Source organism: Brassica rapa, chromosome A02, assembly GCF_000309985.2.
Source record: "Brassica rapa cultivar Chiifu-401-42 chromosome A02, CAAS_Brap_v3.01, whole genome shotgun sequence".
Lineage (NCBI taxonomy): Eukaryota > Viridiplantae > Streptophyta > Magnoliopsida > Brassicales > Brassicaceae > Brassica > Brassica rapa.
In genome coordinates this window covers 27,914,134-27,935,664 of record NC_024796.2, presented here as the reverse complement: position 1 = coordinate 27,935,664, position 21,531 = coordinate 27,914,134, and the positions used below count along the sequence as shown (strand labels likewise).

The 21,531-nt window shown below is 33.8% G+C and overlaps 2 protein-coding genes across 5 annotated transcripts; both read left to right on the top strand.

Moving 5' to 3' along the window:
• The first annotated feature begins 119 nt into the window (after nt 1-119).
• Nucleotides 120-3,752, top strand: LOC103854601 (ATP-citrate synthase beta chain protein 2). Of its 3 annotated transcripts, none has more exons than XM_009131537.3 (16): nt 120-318; nt 567-691; nt 769-871; nt 940-1,005; nt 1,078-1,201; nt 1,269-1,403; nt 1,492-1,552; nt 1,629-1,705; nt 1,785-1,940; nt 2,021-2,149; nt 2,223-2,355; nt 2,464-2,591; nt 2,687-2,792; nt 2,879-2,955; nt 3,029-3,099; nt 3,182-3,752. In XM_009131537.3, the coding sequence occupies exons 2-16, from the start codon at nt 592-594 to the stop codon at nt 3,540-3,542; spliced, it is 1,827 nt and encodes a 608-aa protein (XP_009129785.1). In that variant the 5' UTR covers nt 120-318; nt 567-591; the 3' UTR covers nt 3,543-3,752. The 3 variants fall into 3 exon arrangements, with proteins under 3 accessions (XP_009129785.1, XP_033140532.1, XP_033140531.1); XM_033284641.1 differs by having other exon boundaries at nt 198-318; nt 581-691; nt 3,182-3,542; XM_033284640.1 differs by lacking the exon at nt 120-318 and adding an exon at nt 353-466 and having other exon boundaries at nt 3,182-3,542.
• A 1,129-nt stretch (nt 3,753-4,881) lies between these two features.
• On the top strand, nt 4,882-7,105 carry LOC103854600 (FT-interacting protein 3). Of its 2 annotated transcripts, none has more exons than XM_009131535.3 (3): nt 4,882-5,962; nt 6,112-6,257; nt 6,339-7,105. In XM_009131535.3, exon 3 carries the CDS (start codon nt 6,396-6,398, stop codon nt 6,978-6,980), a length of 585 nt encoding a protein of 194 aa, XP_009129783.1. In that variant the 5' UTR covers nt 4,882-5,962; nt 6,112-6,257; nt 6,339-6,395; the 3' UTR covers nt 6,981-7,105. The 2 variants fall into 2 exon arrangements, with proteins under 2 accessions (XP_009129783.1, XP_009129784.1); XM_009131536.3 differs by having other exon boundaries at nt 4,892-5,962; nt 6,361-7,105.
• Nucleotides 7,106-21,531: the final 14,426 nt, after the last annotated feature.

Genomic DNA, 21,531 nt, shown 5'->3' with positions numbered 1-21,531 from the left:
CATCATCACATCTTAAAAGGACAAAAAACCTATATTTCTGTTCTGTGTAACTAATAAACAAATGTAGTCATTAATTTTGTAATTACTGTTACTAATCAGTCCGTACCAGCTGGTCATTAGTTTTTTAAAAAAAAAAAAAAAAAAAAAAAAATCAAAATTGGGTAGAGAAGTTGTGATCTAACTACCTAAACCAACCAATAGGAGGCCACATGATCGATGAGAGAGCTTAAGAATGGTCTCTCCTCTCTACCATTCCTTTTCCTCCCACCATTTTTTAGCTTCTCCTAACTAACTAACTCGACTCGGGTCGTGACTAAGGTTTGTTATCCTCTCTTCTCCTAAGCTTTCATTAGATCTGTCTTGAAGTTTCGATACCAAAGTTTCGATATTTCCGAGGAGATTGCATAAAGTTTATGTTTTCTTTTCTTTCAACGTTAGATTCGTTAACGAATTGTGTATTCTCTAGGTTCCGAGTTCGATTCGCGTCTCCAACATTGAAAAGATTAACACTTTATTGTAGTTAACGCATTGCTTTGTGTTTGATCATTGTTCTGTTTGATTCTCAGCTACCCTTTTTGATCTCGTACCAAAATGGCAACGGGACAGCTGTTTTCTCGGACCACACAAGCTCTGTTCTACAACTACAAGCAGCTTCCTGTTCAACGAATGCTCGACTTCGACTTCCTCTGTGGTACATTGACAAACTTTACAGTGGTTTGGTTTGGTTTGGATCAATATGAGATTCTAAGATCATTTGCTTTTTTACAGGACGTGAAACGCCTTCTGTTGCTGGAATCATCAACCCTGGCTCTGAAGGGTTTCAGAAACTCTTCTTCGGACAGGAGGAGATCGCTATCCCTGTTCACGCCTCGTAAGTATCATATAGAATCTGAGAGAAACTTTACTATATGGTTTTGAACTTGTTTTTGTTTTATACAGCATTGAGGCAGCCTGTGCTGCTCATCCAACTGCGGATGTATTCATCAACTTCGCATCTTTCAGGAGGTTTGTATTAACAAAACTTAACCATTGTCTCTTTCTGATACTTTTGTTGATTGGTTTTTCCTTATTATATAGTGCTGCTGCTTCATCCATGGCTGCTTTGAAGCAACCAACTATCAAAGTTGTGGCAATTATAGCGGAAGGTGTTCCAGAATCGGACACCAAGCACCTGATTGCTTATGCTCGTGCAAACAACAAGGTCTGTATCTTTACTAGCTTCAGTTATTACAAACTCATATTCTGAGACTGATTGTGTTTGTTTGCAGGTTGTGATTGGACCAGCTACTGTTGGAGGTATTCAAGCTGGAGCATTTAAGATTGGTGACACTGCAGGAACTATTGATAACATTATCCAGTGCAAGCTGTACAGACCTGGATCTGTTGGTTTTGTCTCCAAATCTGTATGTGATTATCTTTCAGAACTTTATAATGCTTACTGCAATGTATGTCATGAGAGTTTTTATTTATCACTCTTTTCTTTTCTGGTAGGGTGGAATGTCTAATGAAATGTACAATACTGTTGCTCGTGTGACTGATGGGATCTACGAAGGTGAGTTTTATGCAAATGTGAAGTAATCTATCAGTGAGAAAGATTATTGAGACTGTTTTTTTTATGTTATTGATAGGCATTGCTATTGGTGGAGACGTGTTCCCAGGATCAACTTTATCTGACCACATCCTGCGGTTTAATAACATCCCACAGGTATAACATGTTACAGGATGGATCTTGTATTTAGCTCTTCGAGTTCAACGATGACTTAATTCAAGAGCTTATATTGCAGATAAAGATGATGGTTGTGCTTGGGGAGCTTGGAGGAAGAGATGAATACTCTCTTGTTGAGGCTTTGAAACAAGGGAAAGTGAATAAACCTGTTGTTGCTTGGGTCAGTGGGACTTGTGCACGGCTCTTCAAGTCTGAAGTACAGTTTGGTCACGCTGTAAGCGGCACTTAACTTAAATGACTCTTTGTCTGTTGTTCAAATCAAAAGATTTATTTGAACATGATGGTTATGAATAGGGTGCTAAAAGTGGTGGCGAGATGGAGTCTGCACAAGCCAAGAATCAAGCTCTAATGGATGCTGGAGCTATTGTTCCCACTTCATTTGAAGCCCTGGAGTCTGCAATCAAAGAGACTTTTGAGAAACTGGTAGGAGAGCCCTTGTTGTAAACTTATGTCTTTTGTTGCAAACTTATGTCTTCATTTCAATTCCTCTTAAAAGGTTGAAGAAGGAAAGGTCTCTTCTATCAAGGAAGTGACTCCTCCACAGATCCCTGAGGATCTCAGTTCGGCAATTAAGAGTGGGAAAGTCCGGGCTCCTACTCACATCATCTCCACCATTTCTGATGACAGAGGTACTGTAATGGACACTAAAACCATATAGTCGACTGAGTTGAAAAACTAGAAAACGAGTTGCACAGAACACTTGATAACAAAATGTTCCTTCATATATTAATTTGCAGGGGAGGAGCCATGCTATGCTGGTGTTCCAATGTCTTCCATCATTGAACAAGGCTTAGGAGTGGGTGATGTCATTTCCCTGCTATGGTTCAAACGTAGTCTTCCTCGTTACTGTACAAAATTCATTGAGGTCTCTTGGTTTCTCTCTTTGCTTTTGAATCCATTATCTCTCAGTATACTATTGGGTAGTGAGATTAACTCTGGTCTCTGCAACTTTTGAGTTAGATATGCATTATGCTGTGTGCTGATCATGGTCCATGCGTCTCCGGGGCTCACAACACCATTGTAACAGCAAGAGCAGGGAAAGACCTTGTATCAAGCCTTGTCTCAGGTCAGTCAACATCTCTTCCACACCTCAAACACATAAGTTTTTTTAACCCTGCAATGATCTTTAAGACTGTTAAAACTTTGCACCAGGTTTATTAACCATTGGTCCTCGGTTTGGTGGAGCCATTGATGACGCTGCTAGATACTTCAAGGACGCATGTGACAGAGTAATTAAAAGGCTCTTTTGCCACAAGTGACATAAGTTCTTTAATCTAAGCTCTAATTGGTTGCTTGTTTCAGAATCTCACACCTTATGAGTTTGTTGAGGGAATGAAGAAGAAGGGAATCAGAGTCCCTGGGATCGGACACAGGTAAAAAGATCATCACTTATTGTAATAAAGAAACATCCCCACAGGTTCTCTTGTCTGAAACATGTTCTCTTCTTCTTTATAGGATCAAGAGCAGAGACAACAGAGACAAGAGAGTGGAGCTGCTTCAGAAATTTGCTAGGTCTAACTTCCCGTCAGTGAAGTACATGGAATACGCAGTAACAGTGGAAAGCTACACGCTCTCAAAGGCAAACAACCTCGTACTCAACGTTGATGGAGCCATTGGATCTCTCTTTTTGGACCTTCTAGCTGGAAGTGGGATATTCAGTAAACAGGAGATCGATGAGATTGTTCTGATTGGTTACCTCAACGGTCTCTTTGTTCTTGCTCGCTCCATTGGTTTGATAGGGCACACCTTTGATCAGAAGAGATTGAAGCAGCCACTGTATCGTCACCCATGGGAAGATGTATTGTACACCCAGTAAACTCATCTCAACCTATTTTATTGTTATTGTTCCAGCTACTTAGCACTTTTACATTCTTCTGAGAGATGTTACTAAAAGTGCAAATCTATGATTTTCTTCTACTTTCTTTTGTTGTGATGTTATTATGTTTACTTTCTTTAGTTTAATTTTCAACTTGTCTAAGCTTTCTCTGTCACTTCCAAAACATGTTATATGCACATTGTTTTTACTTTACATTAAGAACACTAAACAACTAAAACATGTTTCACTTGGTAACAACGCATAAACCTTATGGTAAATTTGGTAATTCAATACTTTATACATTTTTACTAGATAGTAGATATTGCTCCTCGTGTGTGTGTATGCATTGCCGGCCCTGGGGTAAAGCACCTAAAAGCACCTAAAGCAATGGCTTTAAACGCCACAGCTTTATAGAATTTGCGGGGCGCCAAGATTTTATAACGTCACATTAGCTTAACGGTTTGAGTGCTGCAACATTAGGACTTTTGGTGACGAGTTCGACCCTGCGCCCATCTTATTATTATTTTCTTTTAATTTTATTTTTCTTCTGGATTATGGTATAGTAATTAATAATGATTTAACTTGGAATAAGTTGGTTGGTTACTTTTCCTAACAATTTAATTTCTTTTACTGCAAACACTATATCAAATAGTATACATTATTAATGTGAGTGAATTGGCTCAGAATCCTAAAAGAAGTTATTAGTTAAGTAAAATATAAAATGATTTGGTTCAGAATCCTAAAAGAAGTTATTAATTAATGTGAGTGAATTGGCTCAGAATCCTAAAAGAAGTTATTAATTAAGTAAAATATTATTTTATAATACATAAAATATATAATATATAAAATGATTTTTATATATAATATTTATTCCGCGCAAGGCGCAAATTTTAATAAAGTATTTGCACTTCACACACAAATATTATAGCATAATTAGGTATATACACATTTAGGATTTGAATGGTGAACAAGGAACGAAAGGGAACGCTGAATTCCTTATCATTCCAAAATAAAATCACCATTCACAAAGAATAGTTTTTCCTTCTTGTTCCTCTCTATTCTTTTTTTTTGTAGAGAAATAGAACAAAAATATTCCTTATTAAATTTGATAAGGAACAAGCATTCTTTTTTATTCCTATATGTTCATTTCCTATTCATTTCTCGTGTTTCCAAAAATGTCACCAGTCGGATCCTTAGTGTTTACATAGTTTTTGTCAAAAATTTTATGACCATAATACCCCTATTTTATCTTGATGCTAAGCTAATGTTCCCTCTAACTCAAATCTGTTTTTAAATTTCTTTTTCTGATAACCCAACTTTACACAAAAAATATGATGTTAGACAAATTGAATTATTTTTTTTATGAATTATTCTCTTGAACAAAGCTTTCTAAAATCTTTGTGTTTCCCCATTCCTCTAATATATTCAATTCTATGCATCTCCTTTCATTTCATACTTAATTACCAGAGTCATATTCTCAATCAACTTTTTTCATACGATCTGCCATGGTTAAGATTGTAGTGGCTAAACCCTCAACCTTTCTTTTCGAATACAACTTAGATTTATAAAGTTTAAATTAAAATGATAAAATAGGTGAATAAACGAGTGAATTTAGTTCAAAAAAAAAAAAAACGAGTGCAAAATCTGGAAAAAGTGGAGGCAACCATTGTTTGAACTTCAGAAAACGCAGATTATAGAAAAGGGGAAGAGATGATACCAAAATTACATGTTTCCCCTCTTTAGAAAAACAAAAACAAAAACTTCAAGGACGCACGATTCTAACTCAGGTTTTGTTGATATACAACCTAGTCACTTGCCAAATTAGTTTACAAAACATTTTTACTATTGATTACAAATTTAGAATTTATAGATACATATCTATATACTATATTAAAAGGGATATATGAGCTCCATTGAGCCTATCCACCTCAGCAAAAAAATTCACAACCTATCAAATTGTCATGTCATCATAAATTACAAAAAAAATCCTTTTACGTCAATTTATTATTTACGATCTCTCTTTTTGTTTTCTTCCTCAAATCAATTTTTTCCTTTCATCTTCTCAATCCTTGGCGGATCTGATTCCTATCTGTGTTTCTCTGTTACTTGATTCGATCTTTGTTTCGTCATTGCTTTTTTTATTATTAAGCTTTTGTGAGATTGTTTTTGCTGATATTTTGTTTTGATTTGGTGTCTGACAGATCATTAACGATCGTGAGACGGGAAGGTCAAGGGGATTCGGATTCGTGACCTTCACGGATGAGAAATGATGAGGGATGTTATTGATGAGATGAACGGAAAGGAGCTCGACGGACGTACCATCACCGTCAACGAGTCTCAGTCTAGAGGAAGCGGCGGTGGAGGAGGCCGTGGTGGAGGAGGCCGTGGTGGAGGTGGATACAGTGGCCGTGGAGGTGGCGGTATGACACTTTTAGCTTTTCCGATTTTTTAACGATTGATTTATATATAAGATTGAACGATGGCCAGATTAGATTCTTACTTTCTCTAGCTATTAGATTTCTGGATTATGATCTTATTGAGTTGTTTGTGTGTATGTCTTTTTATGTAGATTGTGGATCACTGGATCAACATGGGTTTGCAAGGGACAAAATCTGGATAATCGATGACAATCTACCTCCACAAGTTCTTAAAATCATCATTAGTTGATCTTCATCTCAAACCATCAGAAGAGGACTTAAAGCAATGGTTTGACAGGTAAAAGAAAAACCATCATCAACTTTTTATGTTCTTTATCTTTATAGATTCTGAATTTTATATGTGTGTTTCCTTTTTGAGTTCTGGGTTTCACTTGCTATAGATGGCCAGTCAACATTGATCTCTTTAGAAAGATCAATGGCAAACCCTTCAGATTCTTATTTGCATATGGCTTGGCACTCGGATGCAGCCACAGTGAGCGGAACAGACGCTCTTGCTAACATCCGCTCAAAAGTCTATCTCTCCCCCAAGCTTTGGTACTTGAGAGTTAACGTCATCGAGGCTCAAGATTTGATCCCGAGCGATAAAGGGAGGTACCCTGAGGTCTACGTGAAGGCTATAGTGGGAAACCAAGCGTTACGGACTAGAGTATCTCAAAGCAGGACTATTAACCCCATGTGGAACAAGGATCTGATGTTTGTAGCAGCTGAGCCTTTCGAGGAGCCGTTGATTTTAAGCGTTGAAGACAGAGTTGCTCCTAACAAGGACGAGGTCTTAGGGAGATGCGCGATCCCGTTGCAGCATTTGGACAGGAGGTTTGACCACAGGCCGGTGAACAGCAGGTGGTTTAACTTGGAGAAGCATATCATGGTGGACGGTGAGAAGAAAGAGATCAAGTTCACGAGCAGGATACACATGAGGATATGTTTGGAAGAAGGAGATCAAGTTCGCGAACATACGCAACATCTGCATCAATTTTTCATTAAATTAGTCAAACTTTAGATTTACCAAAACAAGCAACAACCAAAGATAATATTAAACACAAAGACATGAAACTATATAATTTTTTTTTTTTTTTTTGACAACACATGAAACTATATAATATATTCAAATTAGGATTGATTTTATATAAATCTTGATTTTTGTCTAAAATCTTGATTTTGATCTTATCTAGAAAGTTGTTCAAAAAAAAAAAGGTCTTATCTAGAATTTAAACTTTCCGTCTTTTACTTTTAATATTCTTTAGTGCTAAGCAACGGCCTAGAAACACTTACGTGTAAAGGGCATCTCAATTCGTATATTTCAATTTCCAATAGGATCATTCTCAGACATCTCAATTCATATATCAACTCTGTTAACATTTTAAAAGAATCTTGATAATTAAAGTTCAGCCTCATGAGAATTCATAAATGGTAAGATTAAATATGCCACGTAAAAGATTTGATAGATTCACACGAGTACGAAGATGCTGGAACTCTATGTTCATAGGTCATGTGAAGGAAGTAAAGTAACTTCAGAGAATCTCCGCTTTGTATAGTATCTATGTTTTTCAATCAATTCCCAATTGTTTTTTTAAACTACCGTAAGAAGATCAAATGATCGAAAGGGTTGGGTTATGTTTATATTGTGGCACTCTAATTTCCCTAACAATTAAGATTAGCGATAAGTTTTTGGCGATAAGTTTCTGGTGACCTTTGTATCTGCAATACTTCCAAATCAAAACAAAAATTGCATTGGTTAAATATTATTCAAAACATTTAAAATAAAAAGATTTAAACATTTTTTTTTAAAAGGTTCACAGAAATACAAAACAATATTTTTTAAGATGGCAGAAAATGTCTCAAGGTGGATTAAGAAACAAACTACTCTTTTTGAAATGTTATATTCAACTTAATTTTTGTTTATCATATCAAAACTTTTGAAAATTTAAAAAATCTAATATAACATGTCTACATTTCTATGTTTAGTAACATATAGGGATAACTTTAACCTTTTAACATATATCCTAATCATATTATTGCAATCTATACCGTAAAATATATATACAAGAAAAATAATTTTTAAAAAGATACAGTAAATATGAGATATGACCTGATTTAACTTATTGAAGTTGTATTCATACATATATACTTGACAATATATTGGTGTTGCCAAAAAAATATAATTGTAACACTGATTCACGTAAATAAATCTAAAAAAAAGATGTTTAGTTTTAACCCGGTGGTGTTTGCTGTTTGAAGGAGGAGCACATGATATAATTTATTTTTGAAATTCAAAAGGTATATAGAATTTGAGAATTATCGTAGACATATTTTCTAACATTTTTTTTACAATTTATTTCTTCACAAGTGATGCCAAGAAAATTATGTGTAAATAATTAGTGAAAGGTTCATGTATCAAAATTTTAAACTCATTTTTGGCTATGAAGTTAGTTAGATCTTTCACCACTCTATGTTTTAGATGACAAACAAATACAAAGGCGTAAACTAAATTGTTTTCAAGTTACCATTAAACAAGTTTTGTATTTGATAGACATCTAATTGTCTTTTGATCCATAAGATCTGAGTATTATAAAAATGTTATAGAAAATTAATCCGGGCGTAGTCCGGAAAAGGCCCTAGTACACGTAAAAGCTTAAAAAGCTTAAAAACTAGGTCATGCTTAGAATTTATATATTTTTATCGTTGTATAACTTGTTAATAATTTTTTTTACGCGCTAAATATAATATTGAAAGTATCTAACAATTTAATTTGATACAATAAAGATTTTAGCCATGTATAATTTTGAGTATACGTTTGAATGTTCTTTTTTAGACTGCTACCATAATTTATTAGCATATAACAATTAATTTTATCATACATTTACATTATCTTTTAATATTTAAGGTTCTTTAGTAACCTTCCAACTTACATATTAACATAAATTTTATTTTAATTTTTATTGATATTTTAGATTACTTTATGAGATCCCCTAGACTATATTTGCAAAGTAATTTTGCCATGTCTTTTATACAATCAATTTCACAAAACAAATATGACATGGCTACTGAAATTGATGACATGTCTTATAGCTTAATATGAAATGAACAATTGCATTTAATGTTAATTTATATTTTTGGTAAACTTTTTAAAATATGGTAATAACTCATATATTACATTTAATGTCAATTTATATTTTTGGAATTTTTTTCACTAGACTATATTTGCGAAGTGATTTTGCCACATGTCATTTATATACAATCAATTTCACAAAACAAATATGACATGGCTACTGAAATTGATGACATGTTTTATAGCTTAATATGACATGGACAATTGCATTTAATGTTAATTTATATTTTGGTAAACTTTTTAAAATATGGTAATAACTCATATATTATATTTAATGTCAATTTATATTTTTGGAAATTTTTTTAGAATATGGGAATAACTCATAAATCATCATTAAAATAAATATATTCAAATATGACATTATAAATTTTGAAATATAATTAATTATACATTTTTAAATTATACAATTTTACTACTAAAATTTTAAAAATGTATACAATTTTTTTAGAAAAAACATTAATCGTAAAATCATTATTTTCTTATATATCTACAAATTTTATAAATATTGTTTAATTTTAATTTTTGGTAATTGTGCAACTTTTACAAAAAAAATTAAATAGTTTTAATTAAAATAAATTGATAGAAAAATATATCTAAGATTATAATTTCAAATATATACATGCATATTCTTAAATATAATTTTTATGTTTAATTAAATCAAATTTATATTAAAATACTGATGCAAAAAAGAAAATTTACAATATTAATAAAATTTTATTTTAAAATAAAATTTATATTTATCTGTTAAAAATATTTTAAATTTTGTTACTGCACCATAAAACAGCTAGTTTACTGTTATATAGCTAACATATCTAAAAATGTGTAACAATTATCCATTATATATCATATACATAACACATAACAAATAATAAATCACATATAATAGTATTATTAGTGTTGAACAATCTGTAAAACATAATATCAAACCAGATTATGTAATATATCCAAATTTAACGTTAGATTGCAGACACTTTAATAGCTTGTAAATGTTGAACTATCTATAAAACATTGTATCACGAATTTTTTGCATCTCTCCCTCTGCAATTTTTTTGCATGCAAGGACTCATTGCTGTGATTTCCCTTTTTTTCAGACTCCTTGTGTCAGAATGACCAAGCTTCTCATTTGGCAATCCAATCATTATTAATTCCCCATATTATTGTTTCCACATTCTTTTCACTTTTTAATCTACCTGTAGCCCTATACTTAAAAACATTTCCTATAACCCAAAAAAGACTGTTTTGTAATTGCAATTTTCCAAGTTGAATATTAAACCCCACACAATTTGTTTCATGGGTAGTTACTTAATGGGTACCCTTACTTAATTAATAACTTCTTTTAAGATTTTGAGCCAATTTCACTCATTTTAATATAGTCCTATTTAAAACAATTTTAGAGCATCTTATATAAATCATAGCTTTAAAATATAGGTTGGTAGCATAAATCCATTACTAGATATTATATCAAATGTTTTTTTTTATCATATCAAAAGTAGCTTTAAAATATTATATAATCCGCTGAGCTCATGCTCCGATCACCACCCCCGGATCGACTCCTTCTCCACCGCTATTGTCTTCCGCTCCGGCATGAAGCTTAATTCTTCTGTTCAAATCATCTCCTCAGCCATGTCTCTTCCGCTGCTTCTTCGCACTCTGCTCCTCACGCCGCCGTCTCCATCACAGCTACAAGCAGTAGCGGCCCTGACCGGAAGCGGTGGAAGCTTGAGCTTCCGGCCTTCGATTTCTAAACTTATTTTGCAGCCAATTACTTATAAAATTCCTTAGCTAGTCTAGTGGTTATTCTGGAATGCAAGGTGACGAGTTCGATTTACTACAATACCATTTTCTTCATACACATAGATTTTAATATATATATATATATATATATATTAATATTTCTACGTATGAATGGGCCTTATTTTTATAACTTTGCTTCCGGTCTGTAAATATTCAAGGCCGGCACTGGCTACAAGTCAGCATGCTCTCACCGGAATCCATGGACACGAAAAACTCCGCGTTGTGTCTTGCCAAGCTAGCTTCGGCGTCGTCCTATCAAGCCTTGCCGTCGCGGATCAAATTGCAGCTCGATCGAAGAATATTTGCATCCCGTCCTCCATCATTTGTAGAATTTCTTTTCTGACCTCAAACTTATTAATCTGCAGATTGTTCTGCGAATTCAGCCTCAAATTTGCAATTGTGCACTCTACCCCCTGTTGTATGCAAATCAACATGTAAATGCAATAAATATACTTAAATGCAATAAATATAACAGATTTGCTAAGATTCTTGAAGTTTAAAATTCAGGTATACGTTTAGTTACTAATTAATATTGAAAATTTTGGTAAAACCTTATTGACACAGATGCCTTTAACTAATGTTAATAATAAAATTTAATTTGTATTGGTTTCGATCGATCGCAGTTTTCGACATAATAATTATTTCTAATGTATCTGCCAGTCAATTCATTATCAAACCTTAATTTTCTGTTACATGTGTAGATAGCTTTATATCATTTGGAGAGTTGAATCGGACCAACTTTATAATATGTTAATTAAAATTAAAATTTAGCTTCATTCCTCTAAAAAATTACCATTTGTCTTACTAAAATACTAGGATAAGATGTGCATATTGAATTATATTATTAAAATATTAAACATATCATAATGATAAATTTAAGATTTATATATGATCGAATTGTTTTTATATGTATGCATTTTTTATTGTTTATATAATCATCTATATGTTAGTCGATACATTTGGATATTTTTTTTTACTAACTTATCATTAAATAAAATTTATATATTTTTTATTTTGAAGTTACACTAGTTTCAGAATATCAGATTTTTACTTTCTTTTTGACATAAGATGAAAAAATAAAATATTAAAAAGAGAATTACAAATTGAGTTAGGCTTATAATTTGAAGTATAGTTTGATTATAGGTCATATTAAGGCAACATAAAATTTTGCAGTCTGTCTATTATTATACTGGAGGCTAAAATATAGAAAGATGATGATTATTTGTTTGCAACCAATATTTTGTATAAGATGAAAGTTAGGTTAACGTGATATATATTATTAACTAATAAGAAAGATCATTATTAATGTTTTCTTATACTACAAAAAACAATTAGACACGTGCCAAAGCTTTTTCTTAATCTTCAATATAAATTTCATAATTTAAGTATAAAGAATTGTATTGTAAGGAAAATATTTGATATATAAGTTTGTTTGGTAAAACCAAAACAATTTAATTTGTATATTATTCTTTATATAAATTTTTACAGGTGAGGAAGGCTTAAAAACCGAACAATATTTTCTTTTCTTTTATTAACAAAACAATTTTGAATAGAAACGTCTTTTTGTTATTAATAAAAAAAACCAACACTTAAAAAAATTATTATTTTCTGACTTATAGCAAAAGCATGCAATACTTAGGCCATAATATATAGCAAACTTTGATTTAAGTTGATGTTTATATAATACGGACTAATGGTATATCTTACATTTAAAAAAAATGATTATGTTGGATCATAATATAAATCAAGCTTGCGCCATTTAAAGAAAATCTTATTTAATGAGATCGCCGAGTATTAATTTAGTGAGATCGCTAAGTATTAAGTTTATTATATCATATACATTTATGTTATGGTCAATAAAGGCTCAGATGCAAATAATCAAGGGAAATTATATCAAGTGTATTATTCTTTTTGTGAATTAAGCATGTTCGTTGTAGTGAAGCAGAGGTCAATATGCACCTCAAGGCTAAACCGATGGAGGACTAACATTTGCATCAAGAACTTGGAATATCAAAGCTAAATGCCTAAATCAATAGAAAACATGTTTTGAAATAGTTAGACTTGTGAAAAGATCGAGATTGAACAATAAAAGAGCAATAAGAATTAGACCCAAAAAAAAAGAGCAATAAGAATCATATTAATCAAGTATATAGAGAAAAAAAGTTGCCTTACGTACACTGTCTTTATGAATTATGAGTATATTATTGACATTAATTAGTATAATTATTTTTTTTTTTTGCTAAAATTAATTAGTATAATTAGTTGGTGTATCTATTCTTTTCTGTAGTCCGAAAGTTTATAAACGAAAGTAAGTGGTTATGAACATGAACAGACTTAGGGCATCTCCAACCCTACTCCATTTTTTACTTCAAACTCAATTATGGAGTAAAATCTTCTTCAACCCCACTCCATATTCAACTCCAAAATGGAGTAATAGCTAAGGAGACCGTTTAGATACGATAGGAGGCTTAATGATAATGAAGAAGCTCGGAAAGTCATTGAAGAAGCATGGAGAAAGGGAATAGAGGAACCAGTGGAAGTTAAGATTTCAAGATGCCGACAAGAGATCATAAAATGGTCAAAGATCCAAAAAGAGATATGCACAAAGGCGATGCTCCTTAACCAACAGGAACTGGAAAAGGAACTCTCAGCGGCAGCACCAGATACAAGTAGAATCCTAGTCCTTACGGAAGCGTTAAGTAAGGCTTACAAGGAGGAAGAGCTCTTCTGGAGGCAGAGAAGTAGAATTCTCTGGTTGCAAGAAGGAGACAGAAACAGTGCCTTTTTCCACGCGGTTACAAAGGCGAGAAAGGCTAGAAATTGTATTACAACAATTGAAGATGCAGAAGGGGTCCCAAAGTACGAAGAAGAAGATGTAGGCAAGGTGTTTGAGAGATTCTATCAACAATTATTCTCTTCTAATGGGGAAGATGACTTCAGTACAGTGGAGGAAACAATATACAGAGGAGTGACAGAGGAGATGAATGACACTCTCTGTAGAATTCCAGACATGGAGGAAGTTCGAATCTCACTCTTCTCTATCAATGGAGGAAAGGCACCGGGGGCAGATGGCTTCTCTGCAAGCTTTTACCAGTCGTTCTGGAGTCTGTTGGGACCAGATATTTACCGAGATATTCGGACTTTCTTTATCACGGGTAAGATGATCCCGCAGATAAATGAGACACATGTGTGCTTGATCCCGAAGACAGAAGCTCCAAAGACAGCGGCGGAATACAGGCCTATTGCCCTTTGTACCGTGAGGTATAAGATTATAGCGAAGCTGCTTACTCAACGTCTACAACAGTTCCTCCCGAGTCTGATTTCGGTACATCAAACGGCCTTCGTACCAGGTAGAGCCATTTCAGATAATGTGCTGATCACCCATGAGACTCTCCACTATCTAAAGACTTCAGGAGCAGCAAAAAGATGTTCTATGGTCATCAAAACCGACATGAGCAAGGCGTACGATCGCATTGAGTGGGGATTTTTGGAGAAGGTCCTGAGTAAGATGGGGTTTAGAGACGTTTGTATAAGATGGATCATGGAATGTGTCACCACGGTGACTTATTCGTTTCTCATTAACGGAGCTCCTCAAGGAAAGACGGTTCCCTCAAGGGGTCTTAGACAAGGAGATCCGCTCTCTCCCTATCTCTTCATCCTGTGTACGGAGGTACTGTCTGGTTTGTGCCGAATCGCACAGGAGAATGGAAGACTCCTTGGCCTTCAAGTTGCTCAGAGAAGCCCTCATATCAACCATCTCCTCTTCGCTGACGATACTATGATCTTTTGTATAACAAATGAAAGGAACTGTCGAGCTTTGAGTGAGATCTTGAAGCGTTATGAGCTAAGCTCAGGCCAGTGCATTAATCAGGATAAGTCTACCATTACCTTCTCAGCTAAAACACCGGAGATCATCAAAGCTAGAGTGACGGCCACGCTGGGTATTTCCAGAGAAGGGGGAATGGGCAAGTATTTGGGCCTCCCAGAGACTTTTGGTAGATGCAAGAAGGATATCTTTACTGGGATGGTAGATAAGATTAGACAGCGAGCTCATTCTTGGACAACTCGGTTCCTCTCGGGTGCGGGAAAGCATGTAATGCTCCAATCTGTGCTCACGGCGCTCCCTACCTTCTCCATGACCAGTTTCAAAATTCCAATTTCCCTCTGTAAAAGAATCCAGTCCATTTTAACTCGGTTTTGGTGGGATAGTTCACCAGATGTGCATAAGATAGCATGGGTAGCTTGGAACATAATGGCGCAGCCGAAATACTTGGGAGGTCTAGGCTTTAAAAATTTTGTGGACTACAACGATTCGCTATTGGCAAAGCTAGGCTGGAGGATCATGCACAATCCGGATTCTCTGCTTACTAAAGTCCTCAAAGGAAAATATTTTCCAGACTGCTCCTTTCTAGAGAGTAGTGTGAAAACAGGGGCATCTCACGGCTGGACAAGCGTGATGGCGGGGAAAGCGGTGCTGGAAAAAGGTTTGGGTTACCTTGTTGGTAATGGAGAAAACATTAAAGTTTGGTCAGACCCTTGGCTCTCCCCGTCAAAGCCAGAAACTCCAATAGGTCCACCAACCCTAGCCAACCAAAACCTGTTGGTGGCAGACCTGTTACACTCGCAATCAAACGAGTGGGACCTGGAGAAAATTCGCCTACACTTACCTCTCTATGAGGAAAAAATCCGACTACTCATCCCAAGCTCTAGGAAACAATGGGATCGACAAGTCTGGTTACCTGATCCATCAGGACTTTACTCAGCTAAGTCAGGGTATAAGAAGATAGCTGAAGAAAAGCTGATCGTCCAACAGGATCAGTTTGATTGGAAAAAGATGGTATGGAAGTTGCAGGTGCCACCAAAGATTCAACACTTTCTGTGGAGGGTACTGCATAATGCGATCCCGGTTGGATCTTTGCTCGCGATCAGAGGAATACAGTCGGCACTTAACTGCAAAAGATGTGGAGAGTTGGAATCCATTCAACACTTGTTCTCCTCCTGTCCTTTTGCAGTTCAGTTCTGGTCTAAAGTCCCACTAGTTACTCCTACTGTAGATCCAGCTTCTCTAATAGTCTTCTCAGACTGGTATTCTGCTCAAGTGTATCGAACAGCTCTCCCCCCGCTAGGAGTTGTCTCATCTCCACTTGTTCCCTGGCTCTTGTGGAATCTCTGGACGGCAAGAAACAAGCTTGTGTTTGAAGGAAAAGCTTTTCACGCGGAAGATATCATCTCAAAGGCAGTTGCTGAAGCTCGAGTGTGGGAGGACGCCATCTTAGGAAAGAAGAAGGAGCAAAAGAAAGGCCCCCAAGGTATTAGTAGAAGTCAACATTTGTTCTCTTGTTGGATCGATGGAGCTTGGCAGGAATCATCAAAAACAGGAGGAATGGGCTGGATTATCAAGAATGAAGAGGGCGCAGTTCTGTGTCGCGGTACGTCCAACAGAAGATTTGTAGGCTCAGCGCTTATAGCAGAAGCACTAGCTATGCGAGATGCAATCAACCAGGCCAAAGACCTTTGCCTTCCCTGTCTCCACATTTACTCGGACTCTCAGGTCCTCATCTCTACCCTTTGTGAAGGGCGGGATTTGAATGAGATCGCAGGTATCCTTACTGATATAAGGAACCTTGCCACTCTCTTCTGTCCATTATCTTACTCTTTTGTGCCTCGTTTAGAAAATTCTAAGGCAGACTCTTTGGCAAGAGCAAGCCTTGCTCGTTTAGTTATGTAATATGGATTTGATTTAAGTAAATGGAAGCTCTTATTTGACAAAAAAAAAAGCTAGGGTTACTCCATTTATGGAGTAATCTTACCCACTACTCCATTTTGGAGTTGAACTTTTTATATTTATGAAATGGTCCTTTTGATTTTTAATGTTTTTATTTCATACTTAAAATAACATAATAACATAAAAAAATATAATACTCTACAAAAGATTACTACTTTATAGTTTACAAAAAATATGCATAAACTCATAAAAATCAAAACTAAAAATAAAAAAAAAAAAATATAATGTAATATAAATAAGTAATTTAATAATTAATTCGGTAAATTGTTTTCAAAACTACCAAAAGCGGTGAAGTATTATTCAAACGGAATAGATGAGTTTTTTTAATTTTGTGGGTCAAAATTTTGATTGATAACATTTGTACTTGTTGAACTTGATATATGCACAAACAAACAATAGGACCCAATACATAATTCAAATTACAAAACAAAACTTTATTTTTTTTTATGTTCTTTTAATGCATAAAAATATTTTTGATTTAGAAAAATTGCATATGATAAAATCTGCACGAATTGAAATTGGAAGATAATCTCTAGTTGTATTTTTAATGATAAATATTTAATTTAAATAAAATATATTATTATAGAAATTTTGTAAACATAAAATAGTTAGGTTAATTGTTAATTTTTTATAAGTTGAATGTACTAATAACAATTATCAACTAAATGAAAAAAGAATCTTTTTGTTTGGAGTAAAAAATGGAGTAATACATTGGAGTAAAATCCAACTCCATTTTGGAGTTACACCATTTTGAAGTAAAATTTGGAGTAATACATTGGAGATGCTCTTACAGAAGCTCCACCCGCCTCTGTCTTCTTCCTCCGCGGCTCTACATGGAGGTGGCACCGGTTTAAACTCCACATGTCGTCGTCAAGTCATCCGCCGCGGCTCCAAGTCGGAGCTCTCCTCCACGCAATATACCGTAATCAAAGCTCCAAGACACTGTGAGAGTACCTTCCAAGTTCCAAGCCGTCTCCTACGCCGCAGGCTCGAGGTCGAACAACAACAATGGCTTGTTTCTCCATATTTTCATTTTCAGTTCTCAAAATTTTGCTTTCTTTCTCTTTAGACCCAAGACTATCTAGTTTACAGAAACATCCTCTTAAATTACCCCAAATCTTTCAACTGCGCCATTCTAGACATCCTACTAATTTCATAGTGGCCCCTCATCTTTTCCTTATTTTCATTTAGACCCGAAGCTTTGTAATTTTCTAGAATATTCTCTTGATTTAGCCTCAAACTTCCGATTGTGCAATCTAGCCCTTATTATATGCAAATGTGTGTAAAAATGCAATATAAACATCTAAATGTAATCTAAAATTACTTATATGAACAAAAATGAGATACTAAAAACCTATAAAAACATGAGATGTCAACTCCCCCAAAACATTTAGCATTGTCTCTTCATACTGTATATATGCATTATAGGTGGAAACTAGAGAATTGTCAAGCTATAAAATCAGAAAATAAAATCTTTAGCCTTTTTGGAGTGGATATGAATATGCAATACCAATGGAATTAAGAAGAACAAAAAATAATTAATTCATGGTTTTCTATATCAAGTAAATGTCATATTGTTTGGAAATGTCCATATATATGTTATTTTTCTTACTCGTCTACGAAAAGAGTTGAGCATGCAAATTTTAAATATATAATGTATTAGAAAATAATGATCAGTACCAAATGAGTAATGAGAAAAATATCGATTTGCATAGTCGCTAAATAAGTCTTTGAACCTTTCAGAATACCACACAAACTGTGTTCTTGCCCATATGGATTATTTCATCTTTTTTTTTTTTTGCAAATTACAAATGCATATGGTAAATAGAGCACAATTCTCGTAGTGAACAGAGCTCTCTTTTTTCTGTTTCCCATAATTTGTAAAATCTTTGCTTGCTTCTTCTCCTAACAACATGGTAAACCAGTGAATGCGCCTTCAAAAGAAGATTATATTGACGTAAAGAAGATGTCTTCTTATTTTTTCGGAGGAAAAAAGTTTGTCACCTACACGAAGTTTACTGTAATATGGTGTAAACCATCTAATGTATAACAATGTGTCCACAACTACACCACATTTATGTTAATACATGTCACATATACAAAGTAAATGATTATATAGTGGCAATATCACAAACATGTTTAATTGATTTTAAGCTAAGTTAATGGGGTTAATCTGTAATATATTAAAGTTAAATCTGATTTACTAAATTCGATTCGATCCTACCCAATTCTTTTACCCGAACCGTGTTGAATTAAATCTGTTGTTTGGATCCCCAATTCGAAAATTATGGTTCATAACCAAAAAAAAAAATCAATTTCAAAGAGATGCAATACAGAGGTAGTTTTCTTTAATAGGTGAAGAAGCGTAAGAACAAGTGGGAGTGCAAACTCAAAGCTGGGTTTATGCAAATCAAAGAGAAAAATATTATTTTCTTGGACCAAGTTCTTGACAATGAGAATTTGACATTTCACTTTCCTCACATATCTTTTTTTTTTCTGGCAGACCAAATGAGATCTTACCTTCTAAGAGAAGCGTTATGTGAAGGTTCCTTCTCTCTTTCTCACTAGACTTTCTAACTCTTAATGTACATAACATACATTTGGCTTTGTTCCAATATCTTCGTTGCAATGGAGTTAATAAATGGAATTTGCAAATTTGGTTCTTGTGCAGCACTAGTTGGGGCCGTTTACAAGAAAGAACAGTCGAAAAAACAAGGGTCTCCTTCTGAGCGGAGAAGATAAAAGTATTAAAGACCCTCTCCATTGCATCTCTTTGAAATCAATATTTTTTTGTTATGAACCCTAATTTCAAATTGGGAATCCAAAGAAAAGACTTAAGCCGACACGGGTCGGGAGTTGGGTCGGGTTGAGTTTAGTAAATCGGAGTTAATTTTAATATATAAATTACAGATTGACCTTATTAGCTTAGTTTAAAATCAATTAAACACGATTGTGATGTTATCACCATATAATCGTTTACTTTGTATATGTGGCATGTATTAACATAAACGTGGTGTAATTGTTGCCGCATTCTCGTATATCGGATGGTTTTCACTATCTATATTATTAAAACTAAAGTACCTTTTGGTACTATTTGGAAACTTAGATAATAGATTGAATGAAAATTGTTTGGAAACAAGGATAGCAGATTAAATTTTTTTATTTATTTACATATTTAGTCTTTGTATTTCTTGCTCATTTACAGATTCTGTCATTGGAAAACTTGGATAGCAGATTAAATGAGAATTGTTTGGAAACACAAATAACATATTAAATATTTTTTTTTATTTACATATTTAGCCATTACATTTCTTTCTTATTTACAAATCTGCCACTTCACTTAAAAAAAATTAATTACAATGAATTGTTATTTCTTTTTGCTGAAAATAAAAACAGAAACTGTAATATATAATATATATTAATCTGCTACAATACAATTTTCAAAAAAAACAAATATCATAAAATCAATAATAATTCATAAAAACCTACTATAAAAAAAATTAAATCATTTTTAAATAAGTAAACAAAAAAATCAATATGTTAATATATGAATATTACAATTACATCAAATTGCATCAAGTTATAAAATTATAAATATAATATTACGTATAGATAAAAAATTATTATCAAACATCTATATTATAATATAATATATTTTACTCTAAATATATTTTATAAAACATAAAAATATAAATGGACATTTTACAATATTAATAGGTTATAAATTTACATTGAACGCAAGTTAAATCCAACATCCGCACGGGGGCGCGGATCAAGATCTAGTATTAGAGTAAATTTCATGTACCTCACAAACTTTTTTTTCTTTTTCAGAATATAACAAACATTACAAGAGCAAATAAAAAAACATAACTTTTTTTTTTTAACTCAGAAATAAACTTTGGTGATGTCATCTACTGGACTACTACTACGCACATCCTCTCTTTCATAAGCTAAGATGGTACACAAAAGCAGTCACGTGCTTATTATTTATTCCCTCCGTTTTTAATATAAGTCGTTTTAAAACTATGCACATAGATTAAGAAAATCATTAATTTCTTATATTTTTGAAGCAAAAACATCATTAATTATTTACCTAACCACAATTCAACCAATAGAAAAATAGAAGATATATTATCATTGGTCAGACAATATTAATTATTAATAAATGTTACATAAAAAATCGAAAACGACATATAATTTATAACAAAAAAATTTCTCTAAAACGACTTATATTGAAAAACAGAGGGAGTATTTATTTTTGACCAATGGCTTCAGTCACGTGTTTATTATACGCTTCTTTATTATGGAGACTTTGTCCGTAACTGATTAAACCATAAACATGTTTCTTTTACATTTCTATACTATGGATGGGACTTTGTCCGTAATCACTGACGTAGTGCTGTTGGACTCAAGTTGACGACGCATGGGCTTCCAACTATAAGTATCAAATCGGCCACAAATTAACAAAAAACTTGTGTAGTCTAAGACCATGATAATCGGCAATCCTTAATGGGTTTCTTAGTGTTTTAATGGCATTTAATTAAATCAAAATAAAGGAAAAGATACATTATTGATCCTTAATGGGTGACTTTTGTGACCGATTATTAGAGAGTTTTTCAACCCACGTGTCACCATTTTAGGCAAAGTATATTTTTTTGTTCTATTTTCTTTTCACCAGAATCATTTTTTTTTTCTTTTTCATCTCTGTTTCCCCTTCGTGTTCTCAGTCACGACTGAGAAAGGATCGCACCGATCCTTTACCATCAACGATCCTCCACCACCACCACCGATCCTCCGTCTTTGCTCTCGTCTTCTCCTCTTCTCCGTGACAGAGGAAGCATGGAAACCCACAGATAAGTGATG